The following is a 20,362-nucleotide window of genomic DNA, read 5'->3' on the forward strand; positions in this document are numbered from 1 at the left end:
AACGATTTTAACAAGCCAGTTTGAGTAAAGGTTTCTGCAGCGTAAAGAGACAATAAAACTACCAGGCATAAAATGTAATGCAATACTACACATTGGCTCCAATAACACCACTTTAGTGAAGCTTTTAATGTTCAGTTGCAGTTGAAACTGGGCCAGAATGATTCAGATTCAGCTGAGTGTGTATGTTGTTGGATTGACATACTCACTTTGTATTTTTGTGTCTGCCAACTGCACAGTACTGCTGGACTAAATGTGTAACAATTCAATGCTATAGCTACAGATGGGCAAAACAATGACGTTGAATTGAAACAACATAAATCATCCTCTCTTGTTCCTGTGAGGGATGTTAAAATTAAGATTACATATTCAACGTTATCGTCATCAGCATCTCTATCCCTGACTTTTTGATTCAGCCTAAAACTAAGAATCTTAACCCAAAATTATATTTCTTCAGTCTCTGACCTTCCTCACACCGGTCCACTTGTAGGTATTGCTCACTGCCTTTACCCCTCTTTTGCTCTTAAAGTGTCTCAGCCAGACAATAATGAGAGCAATGAATAGTGTTGTGTGTCAAGAGCTTACACTGGCTGTGAGCATTAAATTGGCAATGCTGCGAGTCCAGAGAGCAGGAAGAGGCCTGCATTGGGAGGAGTCACCTCTGCCCTCTCTGCTGAGCTGCACTGACCGCTACAGCGCCTGCACCTGCTACAAGCACACAAACACACAGCCCCATGATTCTGCTTTCCAGTTCATTCAACAGGAAAGCTATTGTGTCAAAACTCGCACAAAAGAGAGTTACCGAAGACATAAATGTGCCATAAAGCTGAAGGCAAGAAAAGATTGAATTCCATCCGGTGTATTAATCCTTTTGTGCTTGTCTGAGTGTAAATAATTGTTCAGAAATTGGTGTTTGTAGGCGATTCAAATAAGAGGTTACAGAACTGAAAGCAACAGAAGTTAGAAAACAGATCCTTTTAAGCTGTCATCGACTGTTCTTGACAATGTCATTGAAATCATGTTCCGAAATTTAGCTTTAGCCTCTAGGATTTATGATTGTGTGTTTTCACAGCTCAGCTGAGCCAACAGGACAACATTTAATGGATTTGTTCAGACTATTATGGAATAAAAAATAAAGGCTTGAGTACAGAAAGTACAATATTTGAAGTTGCACTACAGAAAAACACAATTTAGCATCTAAACAGGGCATTGTTGTCATGTCCAGATACGTTGTACACTGTTCAAACGACTACAGCTGATAAGCTAGCAGCTACATCTTAGTTTAGCATATAGGCTACACTTTCCTTTATGAATGTTTGTTTACTAGCTTGTTCAACAAGCCATGGTGTTAGGCAAACACATTTGTCCATGCTTGCAGATAAGAAAGAGACATTAAAGCTAGAAGTTAATGTTTGCTGCAACTCACCGCTATAAAGCCTTTGTTTCTTCACTATACAGGTTTCTGTCAGCAACTAAATTCAACTTTAATGGTAGCCACAACATTTAGTTTGCTAAATGCATGATCTCTGTATGCTGTACTAGCTGTTTTCCTCAATTGAGAAAAAGGAAAATTTAATGAGCAGAGCTTATTGAGATCAAAATGAGCCCTCTAATTTCAGTTGGACTTAAATACACATACAGTAGCATCAGAAAAACGTCAGAAAACTGGCCACAAACAACAAAGTAAATCGCACAAACGTTTGAAATAAATGCCTGCTTATAGCCTGTAATCCTCTCACACTAGTAAAACCCTCAAACTTAATTAGCTAAATGAAAGGTAATGTCCCAGCAGTGTTGGCCAAGCATTTCAACCCACTCAAACCCATTCAATTACAGTGAGATGTTTGGTAAAACACAGTTAAGCCTCATTTTCCCCTTTGCCAATTGCACTGTAAGCCACACAACTGAAGGTTAGTCAAAACTTTGTTTGCATGCAGAGATGTCTCATCGGGTTACATCTTTGCATCTATACTCTCTGATTTCTCTGTTTCATCATATGTTATCTCTATATTTGAAACCACTGGACCCACAAATGTTTGGTGAGCACACTGACACTCTTGACCTTTCTAACCAGACAAGACGCAGCAGTTTGACCTCCACCAGCTGCGATCGACAGGAATGAAGTGGACAAGCGGTTGTTTATGCTTGCCACATAATTAACCCTTGAACTTGAATACTTCTTGGAAGTAATCATCTCTCTTTTTTTTAAAAAATGGACTGGGTTTCCCCTGAGAGAGGCTGCTGATGAGGCCCAGTGATTCATGGTGGCACCGCAGATGTTGTATCTGATTTTGAAACATGATTGCAATCTCTGGACACGGAATGAATTCATCAGGGGGTGAAATGAAAAACACACAGCCAATGATTTACATTGAAGGATGCCACTCTAAGTAGAGAGAATATAAGCTCTCTGAAGGAGCACTTCATGGAGAAGTTATGAGCACATACATTTATAAGAATTTGTCCTAAAGGAAGAAAAGGATCCTTTGGTATAATTTAGATAGGGTTCTCCCTGAGACCATAAAATACAAACACTTGCTTTACCCATAATTTCCACAGAGTGCATGCACGCTGCGTTCCATCAGCACCAAGGTTTTGCTCCGTCCGACGGCACGCCCTGCCCCATTGGGTCCATTTCTGGAGCGTGAGCATAGCCGAGCGCAGCCATGAGCAGCTGTACACACGAGTTCACAAGATCACAGAAAAACTACAAGATCAATCGGGAGTAAAGAGAAAAAAGTGCAAACAACATGCTGCTTTGTCTGTCTGAGGCTGCTGTGTTTTTTGTTTTACCCGTTTCGACCTAATGTTGATAAAGTGATGAAATATATACGATCGGGAGTCTGTATATTGTGCTACATTTTGAATTTGACCGGATTCTCAGGTGTGCATTTCCTTGTCTGATTTTCTGTCCTGCTCGATTCATTCTGTTCAGCTTGACATGTGCTTGCAGCGGGCTCCTTCATTAAAGACTGAAACGAAGCAGAGCATAGCAGCGCTGCTGGCACGCAGATCGACCGTGGTGCGTGCCGTGGAAACACAACCATTGACTAGAGTGGGAGCGCACGGTGCCGTAGTGCACACTGACTATATGGAAATTACAATTTAGGCATACTGTTATGTACTGACAGACAATTCAAATCTAATAAGAGAGAAGGACATGATGTATAATTGAATACTTATAGTGCTTAAAGTAAACATTAAATTAGCATATACGTCTTCTTCTGTTGCATGTGACACACATGCATGCTAAGACTTCTGTACAATTCCATGGAAACAATATACACACATGTTCAGCCAGTGATAGAGCTGCAGTCCTGATAAAAACAGCACATCCTGGGCTGTCCTGTCTACATTCCATTGTGGATAGTGTCTCTTGTGATGCAAACCCACAGTCATTTATTTATTATATGAATATTACTGGTCCCATTTAATTTTTGTCAGTTTTGGTGGGACACAGCACCCGCTCAAGATGGGTGAATAAAAGAGCCAGCTGCTCCCATCGCAGCTGGAAAGACACCTCATTAGATTGTATATGTACACAGTGAGGGCTTTAATGCCTGTAAAAGTGAGATACACGATTTTATACTTTCGCCGGCATTTCATCCCATGCCATATCTTATCTTATTTCTCCTGTCTGTGTGTATGCTTCTCTTTTTTTCTATAATTGAATGCTAATGCAAGCTTCAGCATGTACGTTAGATGCAATGCAAATATTGAACATGCATTACTGACTCTGTGCTGAATAGATTTTTGCTAGCCTATGTGAATTCCAGCCTGTTTATTAATAGTGCCACTGTTCTTCAGGAAGTGCTGACTTCTCCACAGAGCTGCATCTTTGTATATGGGCGATCAGCCTTGGATTCTGCCTTTGACAGGTCCTGGTGCAGTGAAATGTCTCTAGTCCACACAAAGCCAAGACAAGCCCTGTCTCTCCACGTTGAGTCAGAGATGGGAAGGTGGAACATGGAAGCGCCTGTCCCCACTGTCAATCCATCCTGTCAATCTCTCCTCGTCCTGCCCATGCCACTGAAGTGACTATCCCCTAAAAAAACAGGATTCCTGTACGGGGTCTGATGAAGTCCGACCATGAGTTGAAAGAGAAATTTGAAATCCCCAGATGTATCCTACCAAATGTGTTTTCCCGGTGATATGTTTCAGCCTTGTCATACCAATCCAAGCTTAGCATACGTATTGATTTTATTGATCTCCTATACAGACATTTCTCAAATCTCATCTCAAATGCATGCTAGTTTCCACACTGGAGTATGCTGTACTATTTCAAGGGATATGATGATGCATGAAGCTGTGAATTCAGGATTAAGAATAGTGCATTCCAAGGACTGGCTTTTTGAAGTGGGATTAGCCCACTGCGAAGTTATTCAGAGCAGCACTGGAGAAGCCCTTGAAAAGGTGTTTTAGGAAGCACTGCAGAGAGGTTTGGAGAAGCCAAACACTCATCATTTGGAAAGACATGCAGACCAGGGGGCTTCTCCGAAGCTGGGCTGTGCAGAATGTGAAAAGCCCTCCGCTCGCAGACAGAATGACACTCGGAGGAAAGCCTTAAGTGTCATTTTAAGCTTACAGATGGAGCCTCCACTGCAGGTGTGTGAGGGGAATACTGATGCAGCCTGGTACAACATTGTGCTCCACAAGCTCCTTAACATTGCCGAGGTATTTTTACTAGGATGTTTTAGAGACACTTGAAGGGTCTGAGATGCAGATAGAGAGCAAAGAGCAAACACAGGCTTGAAGTGGGAGAAAATGAGGCTAGAGGAAGTCGTCTGCACCTTGGTAATTACAATATTTGAGTACACAGCGTGTTAACAGACAACACATTAAAATAGAGTACTTTTTCTAACTATACTGTAAATTTCTGTTAGTTTTCCTTTTTTCTTTTGATTACACCTCTAGTGTAGAGGACCCTGGATAGAATAGTTAATGTACAGAGGATCATGACAACATAACCCCTAGCTTTTTAGTGCCCCAACACTGTTGCCACAGATGTCACTGTGGTTGAAGAAATACTTAAGTATGACTTTTTAACCTAAATAAACTACCAGCCCTCTCTAGAAAAACATCAAATCAGAAATTTAGATGGCAACTTGGCATGCTGAGTTTGCTAATCAGCACTGAACACCAAGTGTGGCAAGTTGTGATGAGAATACTTTTATATTTGTAGCTATTAAGTGACACACTGTAAAATAAAATTATCAGTAGTGTTGTAGTCAAGACCCCACTAACCAAGACAAAGACATACTGAGACTATAGTGGTTCCGAGACCGAGACAAGACCAAGACCATAAATATCTGAAGAAAAAAAAAAACTTGTTTGCATTTGGCGTGTCACTCACTTAGATTGTAACACTGGGAAGGTTGCAGCCATAACCGGGGGATACAACTCAAACTACAAATGAAATGAAATAATTTGATCTTTTAGAACGGGCATTTTCCTTCTAATCAGAGTGAAGACATGGAAAAATAGCCTATCAGTGGTGGTCTTGACCGGTCTAAAATCGCAGGCCGCCCAGTCAGAGACCGAGACGATCAAAAAGTTGTATCAAAACCGGTCTTCGGACCAAGACCGATTTCGAGTACTGTAAAACTTGCTATCCGATCATTCCACAAAATGCCACAGGATCACAGGAGTTGTAACACTTAAACCTCTGGGGACGACGACTAAACCAAATGTAAATCAATCTACTAGATGTTCCGTTGTAAATATGCAGGGGAACCTCATGGTGGCCTCGAAGAAAAAGGGTTCATCCTTTTTGGACAATGATGAAGTCTAAACAATCTTCACTGGCAGACCATCGAGAAGAACAATTGCACTAAAATTGCTCAAATGTTATTCTCAATAACATAGAGACACTCAATTTAATTAAAGTAAAAACCTTCGAACTCATGACTTCAAACAAGTAAACATAAATGTTTAATTGAGTTTAACAACATCTGAGGGTAAAAAGTTTCATCATTAGAAAATATCTCAAATCCTATCCACGAAAAGAGAAGTCGTTTTGATAAGGGTCAGATTCGGAATGACCCATGCTGCATTTAATATTTATAGTGCTGCAATATTAAGATACTTCAGCGATTTCAACAGAGTCATTTCACACTGATTTTATTAATTCATTTCCTTGCTGACCCATCTCTGAACTACTCTTTTCTGTGTCTAATGAACACAAGAGGAGATTCCATCAGTTCTTTAGTGAAAAGTGATTCACATATCTTTACTTTTCTTCCAGGCTTATTCATATTCTTTATCTAATCAGAGTTTGAATAATACTATTAAATCTCCCCGCAAGACACTGATCAAAATACTGTTATTATGCACATTCTCATCGTGTCCACCTTAATCTGTAGTAAAAAAAAAAAGCCTAACACTGATACGAATGTGTCGGCACAGTGACCATGCTGAATTTATGCAGCCCTGTGGAGTCAAGCTGAACATTTATCAGTGTTCTGTTTTGGCTTGCTGTGCCAGCCAAAAGCCCCGGGCTGGACTGAATCTAACTCTTCTCCACCACCTGGGATTTGGAAATGCATCTCTATTTATGCTCTGGCTATCTGCCAACAGGCTTACTGCAGAGGCCAGGAGGTGACAGCGCAGCACGGGCGTCCGAGGGGGCTTCGCACAATTGGGCCCATGGTTACAGCTCGTTCCCTGAAAGTGTTCTACAGGAGGGATGAACCAGGTGGGTTGTTGCTCAGGGAATTGGAAAAGGGAGGGAAAACGGAATCTAATTAAACAAATACATCCAGGTTTCTTCTTTGCCATTTAAAACATACATTTCTAAGTAAATAGTTTGTGTTTTACATTTTTTTATTTTTATCTCAACAAAGCAATCACAGAAATCAAAGCTCTAACTATAGCTCTCATCGCTGTCCTTTTCCTGGAGACTATGTTTTGCCAGCATGGCATAACTTCATGCCACTGGTGCAATCATTATAACTAGCTAAAGGTTTTTAACGTCATTATGTGATATTATACTTGGTTTTAACAGGAGAGTTGCATTGTGGGGAGGAAAAAACAGAAAAGAAAACCAAACAGACTGACAACTGTAATTTTGCTAGCAAAGCATTACCTTGCCAAGGAAGAAAGGTCATCTTCTCAAAGGATGTTTCTGCAGCAGTTTTTATTTGGCTGGATTTGCAAAAATCCAGAGTGCTTACTGAAGCTTTATGGAGAAAGGACAAGTTTATACTGCCAATGATAGGTCAGAGCACTAGCTAATAAATATGTCAGAACATGCATAAGTCTAACACTGACTAGATCAGGGGCACATACTGTACAGGAGAATGTTGTCTGGGGTCATTCTCTGTATTCGATGAACTTGAAGTTAAATAAATAAAGGTTAGTGGTGATCCGTCAAGCACAAGGTTCCATCGAGAAAGCTAAATAAAATATCTCTGTCGGTGACACGGAAAAAGTGGCCCTAAACACCTTGATTCCAGCTTGTTTCCACAGCTTGTTATCCAAAATGCCCTCTGACAGAGGAGAGATAGGGTCGGATCCTCCTGGGATGGAGAAAAGGGGCAGGAGGATAGCAGAGAAAAAAGATATTTGAAGAACAACGCTGATCTCTGACTGGGTCTCCTTCACTCTGTGGATGCATGCTTACGCACACACCAAAAAACAAATGCACTGTTCCTATAAGATACTAGGAACGTTATTGCTCTATCCCCGTTTTCAGCAGGTCCTATTTGAATTAAGCAACTGTCAAATAACTGCTTTATTTGTTTTATATTCTGATTTAAGTTACACAATTGCTAATGACAGAATTACACCATTAAAGTGTTTTAAACTATCATTGCCTTTTTTGTAACATATTTAAAAGACAAACATTAAACTTGCACATAATGGCACATCTGGTTTCTTTGCACCTAAAGCTAAACGGCAAATTAAATCTGATATTTTAGTGTCTATACTGGGGTCAAGGCCAAGGCCAAGCCCCTGAGGAGCACTGTAAATCCATTTTTTCATCCACCTACACATTGAGGCTCTTCTCATTGAGTCCAATGAGACATAAACAGTAGTTAAAGACAAAAAAAACCATAACAGATTATGACTGATACATTTAATGGTACCACTACATATTTTCCAGGGTTAGGGTTAGTATGTCAGCAGAGACCCCAACCCCATAAAAAACATCCAGCCAATGCACCACGTTATCATTTTAATTCTGTCCTGTCTTTTCCTTGCTCACTTATATTAACAGCAGTTTGCACGAAGTAAAAGTGGATCCTTATCCTCAGTTTTATTTTGAATTGCACATGGATAGTCCTGGTTTAGACACTAAACCCACTCTCTTTACACAGACAAAAAACACAAAAGTCATCCAAAGGCCAGATTTATCAACTAAATCATTACTAAACCAGCACATAATTGGAGCTCAGCTGTTTCCAGCAGCACAAATGTACACTGCTTTGAAGAAAGAAAGACCAAATGTGCTGTGAGCTTGAACAACAGCACTGCTGGCTCAAAACCATATCCATTTTTTCCATTTTTGATCTACAGAGACTCCATCGAGACAGAGAGAGAGAGGCCGCACAGACAGCAGTCTCTCCTCGAGTTGTTGATCATTGGCATCTGATGGTTTCGGCGGGGTGATTGTGGTTGTTTCTTTGGAGGTTTCGTTCACTACGGACCCTTCCCCCAGAATTCTCATCAGTAATTTCTTCGTGTAAATGCAGCTTTCAAGCCACAGACTGAGAGTGGTGGGTGGGCTGTGGGATTGTGAATGTAATGTTGAGAGGGTGTCTGGAAATGGCTGTGTCCTCCACACAGCTCTAAATCACAGTAATGGGGCAGTGAGAGGAGCCTTGAGGCGGCCAGTGGTCACAATGGCTATGAGGCTACTCTAGGCAGGGGTCACATTTTTGGATCTGACAAAAAGGAATCTCTAGCTGGGGGGATCTTTACTTACAAAATAAACGGTGAGACATTTTTAAAGGATTTCACCAAGCAAAGAGACACACGCTGGAGACTCTCGGATGAACTTAAAGATAAGGGGAAAAATGATACACTTGCTGCTACAACAAACCTTTATCCCCCTTGAGACATAAACAGTATTTAAAGAAAAAAACACAACAGAATATGACTTTTAAATTTAATGGTGCCACTACATAAGGCAACCCCCCCCCCCCATGGAAGAACGAGAGAGAGAAGAAAACAACACCAGAGGAGCAGAATAAAAAAAGTTCAACAATGTAACGGAGGCACAAGTTTTCCTCATAAAAAAAAGTGGTGTTCAAATTATGCATGCTAATTCATGCATATAAAAATAAAACTAGAGTGCAGATTAGCATAATTTCAGTAACACTTTCCGGCTGTTGTAAGCCACAGGCTGTTAAGACGAGACATATTTATACCTACAAGAACAGACCTCAGGCACTATGACTAAACTGATGCTTCTGTTTATTTTGAATTAGGTTAACTTTCCATGGACAAAGTACTCCTTCTGCCACAAAAAAAGTTTTCTTTCACAAACTTTTTCCCTTACATATAGTTGTACTTAAATCAATCTTAATCCAGTTAGCTAAGCCTGCCCTGCAAACCAACTTTGTTTCTCTAAACTCAAAGTTAAAATTTGCCCTTTAACTAAATTGAGCTATACAGCTCTTATGACCTAAGACAGTTAGTGGATTTCTGCATATGAACAGCTTTCCCCCGAGCTATGAACAAAATAGCAGCAGCAGCAGCACTCTGTTGAGCTTCACCACTGAGATGAATAAAAAGCTGATTTTGTGGACACAGTGGCAATTTGCAAGATAATTTGTTGGAAATAAGGGCCCATATTCTGGTTGAGCACTGGTATTTTTTCTTTGGAATTAGAAGAGAAGATGTAGCAGCCCAACACTCATAAAATTCAAAGGTTCTGGAAGTAGCGTATTGGATATTCTGACATATTCAGACGTTTGGAAAAGAAGTAATCTTGAAACATGCTCATAGACATTCTTTATACCTCGAGTATTGGCTTTGATTTGATTTTTTAATAAGAGTTTTTCAGATACCATTTTTTCCTACCAAATATTAATTTCTATTTCTATATCTGCCAACACTGAGTACCCTGCTGACACTGGTGTGATACATAATACCATACATAATAAGAATATCGGTGTGAAAATGTTGCTTTTGCCACCAAATAAATTATCTGAAACCTGTGGATATTTGAGCAGCCTAATCGGTGGTGTATCAATGACCTGCACACTCGCTTATGACTCACTATGTATTTCAGATCGTATCGGAGACCAATGCTGATAATAGTTTCAGAACAACTGTAATAACAATATATCTATGTTTAAAACACAAAGGCATGCTGCTCTTGAAATAAAAACACAACATCATCTGCATAAAAGGAAATCTCCATTTCTAAGTGAAAGGATGTTGGATTTAAAAGGTCCAGCGAGATGCCATTAACATTTAAGAAAAGGAGAGGGACATTTTCATGCTTTGTCGTGAACTTTACTGGAGTGACGTTTAAAGTACAGCAGGGCAGTTAGAAGGAGATAACGACTTCCTCAATCATAGTCAGAGGGGGCAGCAAAAAAACAAGCCCCTCAATTTCCCACCACTCTCCTTTTCCTTTTCACCACGGCTGGAGTGAAAGATATGCCGAATAACAAGAGCTACCTCCCTCCATCCCTTCATGTGGATTCACTACACAGACATGCAGCTACAAAGTCACCTTCTGTGCGGAAGTGGTAGGTTTGAGAAGGGCAAGTCATTTTTCGCTTGAGGAGGTGCAGGTAACCATTTGGAGCAGTGCTCGTCAAATTAGGTAGGTGGGTGTTCCTGTAGAGTGGCTTGGGGAGACTGCCTCTACCTCTTGCATAGCACATATTTCTGTAGTCAAATGTTTACGGTTAAAAAGCACCTAGTCGCTATCCTTTTAATACCCAATCATGCTGCCTAAGGGTGTAGTTGCTCCCAATGAAAAGTTAAGACGAGTAGTCTGACAGCCTTGTGGAACATTAGAGAAGTAAAAACTAGATAAAGAAATGTGACCTCCACTGGATACTTCCTTACTAGCTGTAAAACACAGAAACCAGGTCACTAATGCTGTCCTGAATGTGGAACCAAAGAGTAAGAACTGAGTCCTAATGGAGCCTCTTTTCTCTTCCATGTGCTGATGAAAGGCGTCTGTGATCTGTACCAGGTGCATTGACTAACGGTAATGTCTCCTCGCGGCTTTACATCAGGCCACAGCGATAAACAGCGGCTGATTATCCTGTGGCAAGAAGCTGTGGAGGCAGCAGGGTTAATACAGCAGGATAGAAACAGTCAATACATGATCAAATACTAGGCAATGAGTTTCAAAAAAAAAAAAAGGGAAAAAAATCTCACACATCCTACACTTAGCCTCAATCAATCCTGCGCTGCTGGTGTTTCAGGGAGAAAGGTAACGTTGTGTATTGATCACAGACCAAGATGGAAAGTGCTGAAAGCGTTTGCACAGCGTTTGGTGGAAAAAGACCAATTTTCAAATGTATGCCTGGCACTTTAAGTACAATTTTTCCCATTAGTTTGGTAATTGGTCAACTTAAGATTGCATGTTGACTTCCCAGTTGCAATCATCACCAGCCTGATAAGAACATCTCACAGTGTCTTGTTAAGCGTTTTATGTGAGGGCTTAAATGAATGACACAGCACCGACATCTTTAAAAGAAAATAAAGAAAAAGGGCCAACTGAAATTCTGAAAGTTTCCACTTTCAAAGAGATAATAGGGTGGCATATCATCATCTGTTCTCCAAGAAATCCAAGAAAAGGGACCTGTTGTTTAACTGCATCAAATTAAGTTACGTTGTTAAACCACACCACAAGATTGGCCTGTTACACAAGAGCATTTACAGTGAGCTGCTACAACAACTTTCCTTGAAGAAACATAAAATGCATCCGATAGAAATAGCCAAACAGTTTATACTTCATTTGCCCTTCATAGACTGCAACCCCATGACGACTGAGGCAATCACTCCCAATCTTCACGCCGTGACAGTTCATTATGATGTTTGGCCACATGCCCAAAAACATAGCAGGGACGTGCAGCCTCTCTTTTCCAAAGATGAATGACCTTCATATAATAATGGCTCTAAAAAATAAAGAAGGGACACTAACCTGAAGTTAACCTGGGTTGTCTAACGCATTAACACATTAAAGTGTTAAAAAAACACCTTTGGAATTCCACATTTAAAGTCACTTTTTTATGGTGCTAAAGCAGATTAGTGTGATATCTAACTATATTCATACTGTCACCACCTTCAGCATTGATTGTTTGAAACACCTCAAGTTGACTCACTGAAGGCTGAGTTCTGTGTTATAAAAAAAGTCAACATTTTTAGTATATAAAGTGCAGTAGCTTCCCATAAAAGAAGTCTAAAAGAGCTTGTACTTAAACTAGCTGTCCATGTGCGACATCATTCCAGGCTGTGCCTCATAAAACTGGTCCAACAGGAGGGATATGTAGTGCAGGTATTTGGAGGAACGTTTAAAGGTGTGAAATTGGATTTGGCTCTGACGGAGCGAGGAGATACAAAGAGCAACAGTAAAAATACAGGGATGACTGGCGAATATTCCAGACAGTATACTGTATATAAAGCCAAACACTGGTTTAGGCCAATACTGGCTTAAAACACTGGATTACTGTAGATATCACATTAGATAGAGGCTAATCCTACAGTAAATTAAAGTCCTGATGCCATCAAAAAAAGACTCTCTGTTTAAGGATTCACTTCATTTATATTGAAAAAAGTGTAGCGATGATTCAAAGCAGCAGGGATTTTCTCTGTTGTAACAGCTGTTGGCTTAACCATGAGAAGACTAATTTAGTTATATAGACAGGAGCAGTAGCCTACCAAAAGTATTATATAATAAAGTAAGGCTCATATAATTATCTACTCATAAAAGTGAGTTATAACCATTCAAATAACAGAGATAACTCTGGCATTACAAACCTTTTTTTGGATAAACTGAACAAACCCTGTTTCTGTGCTGTGTCTTGTATCCTTCAGAACTTCTAGATTCATTTTCCTTTCTCATTTATATCCTTTATACTAAGCTCGTCATTCATTCAAAGCCATCACCATACCGTAACAAAGCCAGCTAAGTATTTATTCCTGAAGAACAATTATTATGCCTGTGTTTTATCGTTTAATTGCCGGAATTATCCGGACGTTAGATTTGATTATTAATGTCTTCAGATACGGCATTGTTCCTGTCTTTCCTTCTGTCACTGTCTCACCCACTCTCTTCCATTGTGCTGTAATAACCGTGAGGAGAATTGGCAGAAGTGAATATGTATTCAGCCCATATCGAATCAGTTTCTCACCACCCTGGAGGCTTAATAAGAAACAATAACAGAATTATGACATGAATGCTGGCCAATTGCTCACAATTCTGGCTGGAGACAACCACAATGACATACTGTTGATATGGTGACTCGCTTCATTTCCTTTTATGTTATGTGCCTTTTATCTAACAAGGGACAAAATGTGATTGGGGAACAAATAAAAAATGACTCACAGTGACAGTCACCCCCGAAAGGCCCTTTTGTTTTTCTACCTCTGATTTGCTGTCTCTTCAACCTTGATGTTAGTCTGGCAGAATTATGAGACAGATATAAATACTTTCTCTAAAGTATTCCTTAACATCTCTCTCTCTCTTTCTGTTTGTCCATCCGTCTTTTTCTTTCAAACCAATAATGCTCCATCTCACCACACAGTTTGCACTGTGATACGTTAAATCCATTACTTACAAGCACACCTGCGATGAAGGACAGCTGGGTTGTGTGCGGCTAATGCAATACTCAGCCAAGCAAACAAACAGGAGCCACAGGACTCGGCCTCTATATCATTCTGCAGGATTTAGCACCGACGGACAATCTGCTTGCTTTTACTAACTACCAAATCTATACATAATGCAGAAGGCTTTTCAAACTAAACTATATGTGAAGGTTTGATGCTGTAACGGCTTGACATCTGCTGCGGCTTGTTAGCTAATGCTAACTCTGTTGTAATTCACAATTACTTTTCAAACCAACTGGTACAAGTTTAACTTACTGACATAACAGACTTGACACTTTCTAATACCTGCCATGGATTTTACTTGGAAACTGTTTGTAACAGTGACTGCTAAGAAGGGAAACAGGCTGCTATGGACAGAAAAGCAATCAAATTATTATTCAAAATGTCAAACAAATCACTCTGAGTTGGTAACTGGTTCAGACAAGAAGAATAAGCCAACCATTGCGTGTTCAGGTGTAGATATTCCGGAAAAATCTGTCTTTTTGTTTTCAGAAAAGTCATCCAGCTGATTTTTGATGACTTTTTTCCTTTGTACAATGTTAATAACTACAAACTAGACCTTGTCTTACTAGTCAACAACCAAGAACAAGAGGAACTACAAGAGCTCATATTTTTGCAGTCCCTTGTATTGGTCATACTCGATGTTACCGTAGAATTTACCCTTGTGCTCAGTTTCAGGGTGTTAAGAGGCTTCAAAAGTTCAGAAAGTTCATTTTAAGATAGCACATAAATTGTACTGGGGTGTGAGACAATGCTTCGCTTCTAATGTAAAATATTATCTCATGGGCAGCAAAAACCTTCCCACCCTAACCTTTATTAAGAGCATGCTCAACAAAAGAAAGCAAGTTCAGCACTTCCTTTCTTCAGCAAACCCACTATCATTTTGCTGAACTCGTCCTTTCAGCACAGATTTACTTCTTGTCCGCTGTTCCAACGTTTTTTTTATTGCTTAAGGTCGATATTGGTGTTGGAAAATCTTTCTAGGCCAATGATCAAATCATATTTGGTGTAAATATTTAAAAAAGAGACATCAATTTTTTGGTGTCTCTTTTTTGCAGAGAGTAATTCTGAAGATACAAAGACGAGGTGGGTCTGACTTACTGTGTTGACAGTGAACTCCACTGAAGCCTGGTGGGCACTTGCAGACGTAACCAATGAAGGTGTCACCCCGGTAGGTCTCACTGATCTCACATGTTCCTCTGTTGTGGCAGGGGTTTGGATGGCAAGGTCCTGCATGGGGGGAAAAAAAAAGGAAAACACGTCTGATTTGTGCCACTATTAAAACAGGTGAGTTAACTCAGAGAGACACTTGTAACAGGCTACACATTTTTGGTTTTCATATCTACAGTGTACACAAAAGCAAAGGGTTCTGGGTAATTGATTCCCTCTGGTGTATTTCACTTTCCATGCTAACAGTGCAAAATAAACTTTCCTTCACAATCTTCCCAAACCAGTGATTTAAAAACAACTAACCTAATCAAAAATATATATCAGTCTGTGGATTTGAAGACACGTTCAGTAAAAAAGTGAAGAATTAACCTCACTGACCATGACCTTCACTAATGAGTAAAACTGTCTTAGAGGCAAACAAAAAAGGATGGGCAGGGAGAGGGGAGGGGCTTGATTTGGTTATTGCTGTTGCTCTCGATGGTCCTGAGGGCAGCCTGAGGTCTAGAAATTCTGAATATGTCCCCTACAGGAAGAATCCTCATTGAGCTGACTGGAGAGCACTGCAGACTAGCTGCAAGGTTCCACAACCTGTGTAAAAAAAAAAGCCTGCATACACTCACAAACTACATAGACTGACATGAACTCACGCATACACACATGAAAGCACTGGCGGGTTGAATCCTGAGCTGAATTATTGGAGAGAAAAAAAGAGAAAAAGTACACTATTTTTCCTGATTTGTTTACGGTATTAATGATTTTATACTTTTTGAATAAACAGAACTGAATGACACACAGTGTTAAAAACAAATCAAAAGTTAAGTGAGCCAAATTATTTAGAGTTGGTCTTTGCACTCCCCAATTGATATGGCCAATTATCAAAAGTTTGATACGCTCTAAAATGCACAACTGTGTTTGCATGACTGCACTGATGATTCCTGCTTGGCTGGGTATGATTCATTGGCTCCCTGTATGATAATCTGACCTTCGGTCATTGGTACCGCTGCAGTCTTATTCACACTGCACTCTTTGGCTTAATTATTAAAATACATTTTGAGGTTTCCAATGTTTATAAGCATTAACTTATTTATATTTATAGTGTAACTCAGGGGGTGCCATCGTACATTCATTGAATTGCTGTGTATTACATCAGTATAGTTTTGTATTCACATTCGTATTAATAACTGATTTGTTTGAATATACAGAGTGCAGTAAAGTGCTACAGACCCCAGAGATCTGAGCGACCATAAAGTTAAAATAAATCCCTTTTAAAACAAAAATACAGAAATAAAACTCATCTTTCAGTGCCTCTGTGTCAATACTGTTGGTACTATGTAGACTGGCAGCTGACTGTTGAAAATATATTAAATAGTTGACTTAAATAATCTGACCCTTAGAAAGATATGTATCACAACAATCTTCATTTTAAATGCAACACTTTTTGCTTAGTTTTTATCAATTAAAATGGGTTTTCAGTTTATTTTTTTGAGTAGTTGGGACATACTGTAACTTCAATTACCCAATACTTCCATTACATTGAAAACTGCTTTCCTAATAATAATCATACCCACTTGTGCTGTGCCCCTTATCATGGGTCAGTTCAACTGAGTACTGGAAAGACTCTTATGCACAAAACACTAATTAGCAAAGAGTTTCATAATCATAGAGCGTTCCACGCCCCATTCATCATTACCATTGTTGTCTCTGTAGTTTTTGAGGACACAGAGAAGCTTTGTAGACGTTAGTGTATTCACTCTTTGGGGATTTAGCAAACAAAAGATATCAATAGAAATAAAGCCTGTAAAGATTAATCACTTAGTTAAAGCACTAATTCATTCAGTGAGTGTGCTTTACCCCCATTTTTCTTTTGTTAATTTTTTTCTCCTCATTATTTATCTCATTTGGACGGATGGTGATAACTGCAGCTTTAAATCAAATCGACCAAATGTAGATTACTTCATTGGCAACACTCACAATGTGGCGCCATATTCCTGCCATCTGAAACCTCTCTCGCACTAACCTGCCCTGTGGGGCCAAATGTAAATGACGAGGCCTTGATGCAGGGTTATTGGTTTCATAACTCAAGGGCTTGCCAATAGCTGTCTCATCTATTAAACATTGAGTTGTACAACTGCACCCAGGCTGTCAAAACTTTTTGGGATTGGGATTGGATGGGAAACTTTAGAAGTCTCCCGTTGGATATTCATGCAAACTTTGCTTAAGGCCAGCACATGTTGAACAGCAAAAGTCAGGCGAAAAAGAAAGCCTGGTAGTTAACATGACAAATTATTATCGCTGCAAAGCTTTTTGAAGTGTGTTGACAGAAGAACCAGATGAATCTGAACAAATGAGCCATCATAAATCTTTTCTTAAGCTTCCTGTGTCTTGATGTCATTTCTATTCCGGTCTTTTTTTGCCCATATCTTAGCGTTGGCAGGTAAACTCGGCTTTGACGGGTTCTCTTATATCATTTGAAGTGTTAGGAAACAAGATGAAGTCTCAAGGGTGAGACTATCATGCCCTCTTAAGTCAATTTGACAAATGAATAGCCATGAGCCGAGAATTTGACAATGTCGAGCAAACGGGTGCAGCCTTGGATTATAAACTGCATCAGCTGCTCGAGTGTTCAAGCCTCTCCCCAACCCAGAACATGAAATTTCTGAAAATGAACAAGCAATAAGCAAAATATATAAATAAATAAACAAAGAACAGCATGATTCTTACTCGTATTGTTCTCCTTGGAAGTAGTAGGCCTCTGGATATGAATTACAAATTAGTTAATCCTATCCAAGTCATGCCATTTCAAAGACAGGACCTGTATCAGTAATAATGAGAGCGCTGGCTAATCAGTAGTACAGAGAAACGTATAATAGCTTTCACAGAGGCCCTGCTCTCTGAGTGGGAGGGAAGGGGGGGGGGGGGGGGGGTGGGGGGTGACAGGTTTCAGGGCTGTTTTGACGTGACAATCTATAGTCGCACCATGGCACACTGACAGCCTTCCTAATGGAGAGCGCATAAAGCAGAAAAAAGCAGAGAAGGAAAAAAAAAGGGAGAGAGAGAGAGAGAGAGAGTGAGAGAGAGAGAGAGAAGGGCAAAGTGTGTTTGAGTGTGTGAGAGAAAGATGCAGAGAATCTGTGTTCTGCGTGACAGCTCCATTTAAGTCGGAGAGTGTTATATTTTTAAGATATAAACGGCCAAAACATAACAAAGAAAGATTTATACACGGATTTATGGGCTTGATTACAATTCCAACCAAAAGCATTCAAGTTGTGGGAAACGCTAGTACTGACACACCACAATATGACAGATGACACACAAACTCACAAACACAAGAAGTACTTTGTATTTAGTATGAATAATGTCGTGAGCATGATGAGATTTACTGGCCCCTCAAAGCCACTGATTCAAAGTATTAGTTTAAAAGATCCAGGGTTGACTCAGGTTTAGTCAGTCTCATCTCTGCAGCAGGATGTAAAATGTACAAAATAAGTAATTAATGTCTCTTGAGTCGACATCGTTTACTAGGTTTGGTATCAGGCCCGTAGCCAGCGTAAGAGGGGGTACTCCCCCCCCAAAAAAGTGGACTTTTTATGCAGTTTACCCCTCTTTTTTAAATGTTTTAAATTTTGTAGGTAGTAGTATTAAACATAATAAGTTATATTATTTTATATACAATACTCATCCATCAGCTATAAACTAGTTGGTTAGTTAGTAAATATAACAATCTTACCCTGCTTGGCCTTTTTCCTGAACAGATGTTCAATATTCTGTGACAGTGAGCTGCTGCCTGCTTCCTCTTTCCAGATCTCTGCTCTTTTCTACCCATCTTTGTCTGCCAACAACCGGCTGGATCCCTGTACAGTTTACGACGTGCGTTATGTCACACACGCAGGTTCTTAACACCATCATTTAAGGGAAGAAGAATCACCAAAGTGGTGCATTTAACAAGATTAGGGCTTCTGGTCAGGGGGGGAAGCATTTATTTAAGGGGCAAGCTGTTGTGTTATTTTTAAAGGGGGTTGGCTTGTACCAAGGATTAGAATAACATGAATGTTTCCTTTTTTTTATAGCTAAATTATCTTCAGAGGTCTACCCCACTCAAAAACAAACCAACCTCCAGATTAGAATGGGGAAAAAAAGAGTTCATGATAAAACTCCCACCCTCTTAAGCAAGGCTTAAACCATGCTCTCTCTAAGTCAAGCTCACTAGTTAACTGAAGTATTGTATCAGTTTAACTGGTAAAGAAAAAAAGAATTGGTGACAAGATTTGAAACAGTAGAAAGCAGAAGGCTGATGTTCATCTTACCGCAGCAATTGTGGAAGAACTCTGCACTCCTAAAAACGTGCTTCTCACAGGTAACACATGAACATAATGTAGTTTTGTGTGACAATACGCTGAAGAAAGTAAATATTTAAAGTTTTTTTGTAAGTGCCAAATTGGATTGGACTGAGAATGTGGAGTTCTTGTCTTTAAAGAGTCCAGTAATCAGTAATTCAGAGTGACATGTTCAGTGAAGCATGAATGCAGAAAGGATTGACAGGCATGATAGAAGCAACAGGGATTACCGCACTTAAAAAGAAAAGTCAACTTTTGTGTGTGTGTGTGTGTGGAGATCTCATCTTTCTGACTGTGGATGCTCTCTTTAGAAGCTGTGTGACGCACGTCTCTGTGATGCATGTCTGGAGGAAACATTGGCAGCTTTTCTTGTGTGAATGTCAGCTGCTGCTCTGCTGTACGAGCCAACGCTCGCTCTGTGATTGATGTGAGCCTGTGTTGTGTCCGGCACAAGCGCTGCGATTCCCTTTCTGCCGCCAAAGAGAGTCCAATCAATCAGCTGTGAAAACCTGAGCAATGGTTAAACACAGGGAAGAATCCTTTGTTTCCTTGCAGATCAATCAAAAAGCCCTGACGGTTTCAGGGTTAAAGCTACACATATGTCCGTGCATCTTAGCAGACAGCTATCACAAACATAAGCTTGCTATTGTACAGCGAAGGCTTCTGCTCACTGTTACATATTCAAACTTCAACACTTTAAATGTTTGAGTGTAAAGACACATTTCATAAGCACTTTATAAAGGATATTGTTTACAGCTCTTAATTTGACAATGCATAATTGAAGCTGAAAATCTAAAGTATTAAGACACACTTCCTTTCATAAGAGGGATATAATTAAGTCCTCAGCCTCATGTTGTACTCTTTGTTATGCTATCACAGAGACAAGATATCGCTACAAAAACAGAATTCAGAGAAGGAGAAAGTGTCCTGCTACAGCTGTTAATCCCATCAGGTGGGATCATTAGTAGCTCTGACAAGCTGACCTATCCTCGATAAAGAATAAAGACAAAGAATGTCCTTTAATCTGATACTCTGTCCAAACCATTAACGTGTCAATACAC

At 39.8% G+C, this 20,362-nt stretch overlaps 1 protein-coding gene across 1 annotated transcript in view; it reads right to left on the minus strand.

Moving 5' to 3' along the window:
• Positions 1 to 20,362, minus strand: part of LOC132974096 (EGF-like repeat and discoidin I-like domain-containing protein 3) — a 108,724-nt gene that overhangs the window by 55,044 nt on the left and 33,318 nt on the right. Inside the window, exon 3 of the mRNA XM_061037903.1 lies at positions 14,899 to 15,027. Within this exon, the coding sequence (XP_060893886.1) occupies positions 14,899 to 15,027 (129 nt within the window). The remainder of the gene's footprint in view (positions 1 to 14,898; positions 15,028 to 20,362) is intronic.

Source organism: Labrus mixtus, chromosome 5 (assembly GCF_963584025.1).
Source record: "Labrus mixtus chromosome 5, fLabMix1.1, whole genome shotgun sequence".
Classification (NCBI taxonomy): domain Eukaryota; kingdom Metazoa; phylum Chordata; class Actinopteri; order Labriformes; family Labridae; genus Labrus; species Labrus mixtus.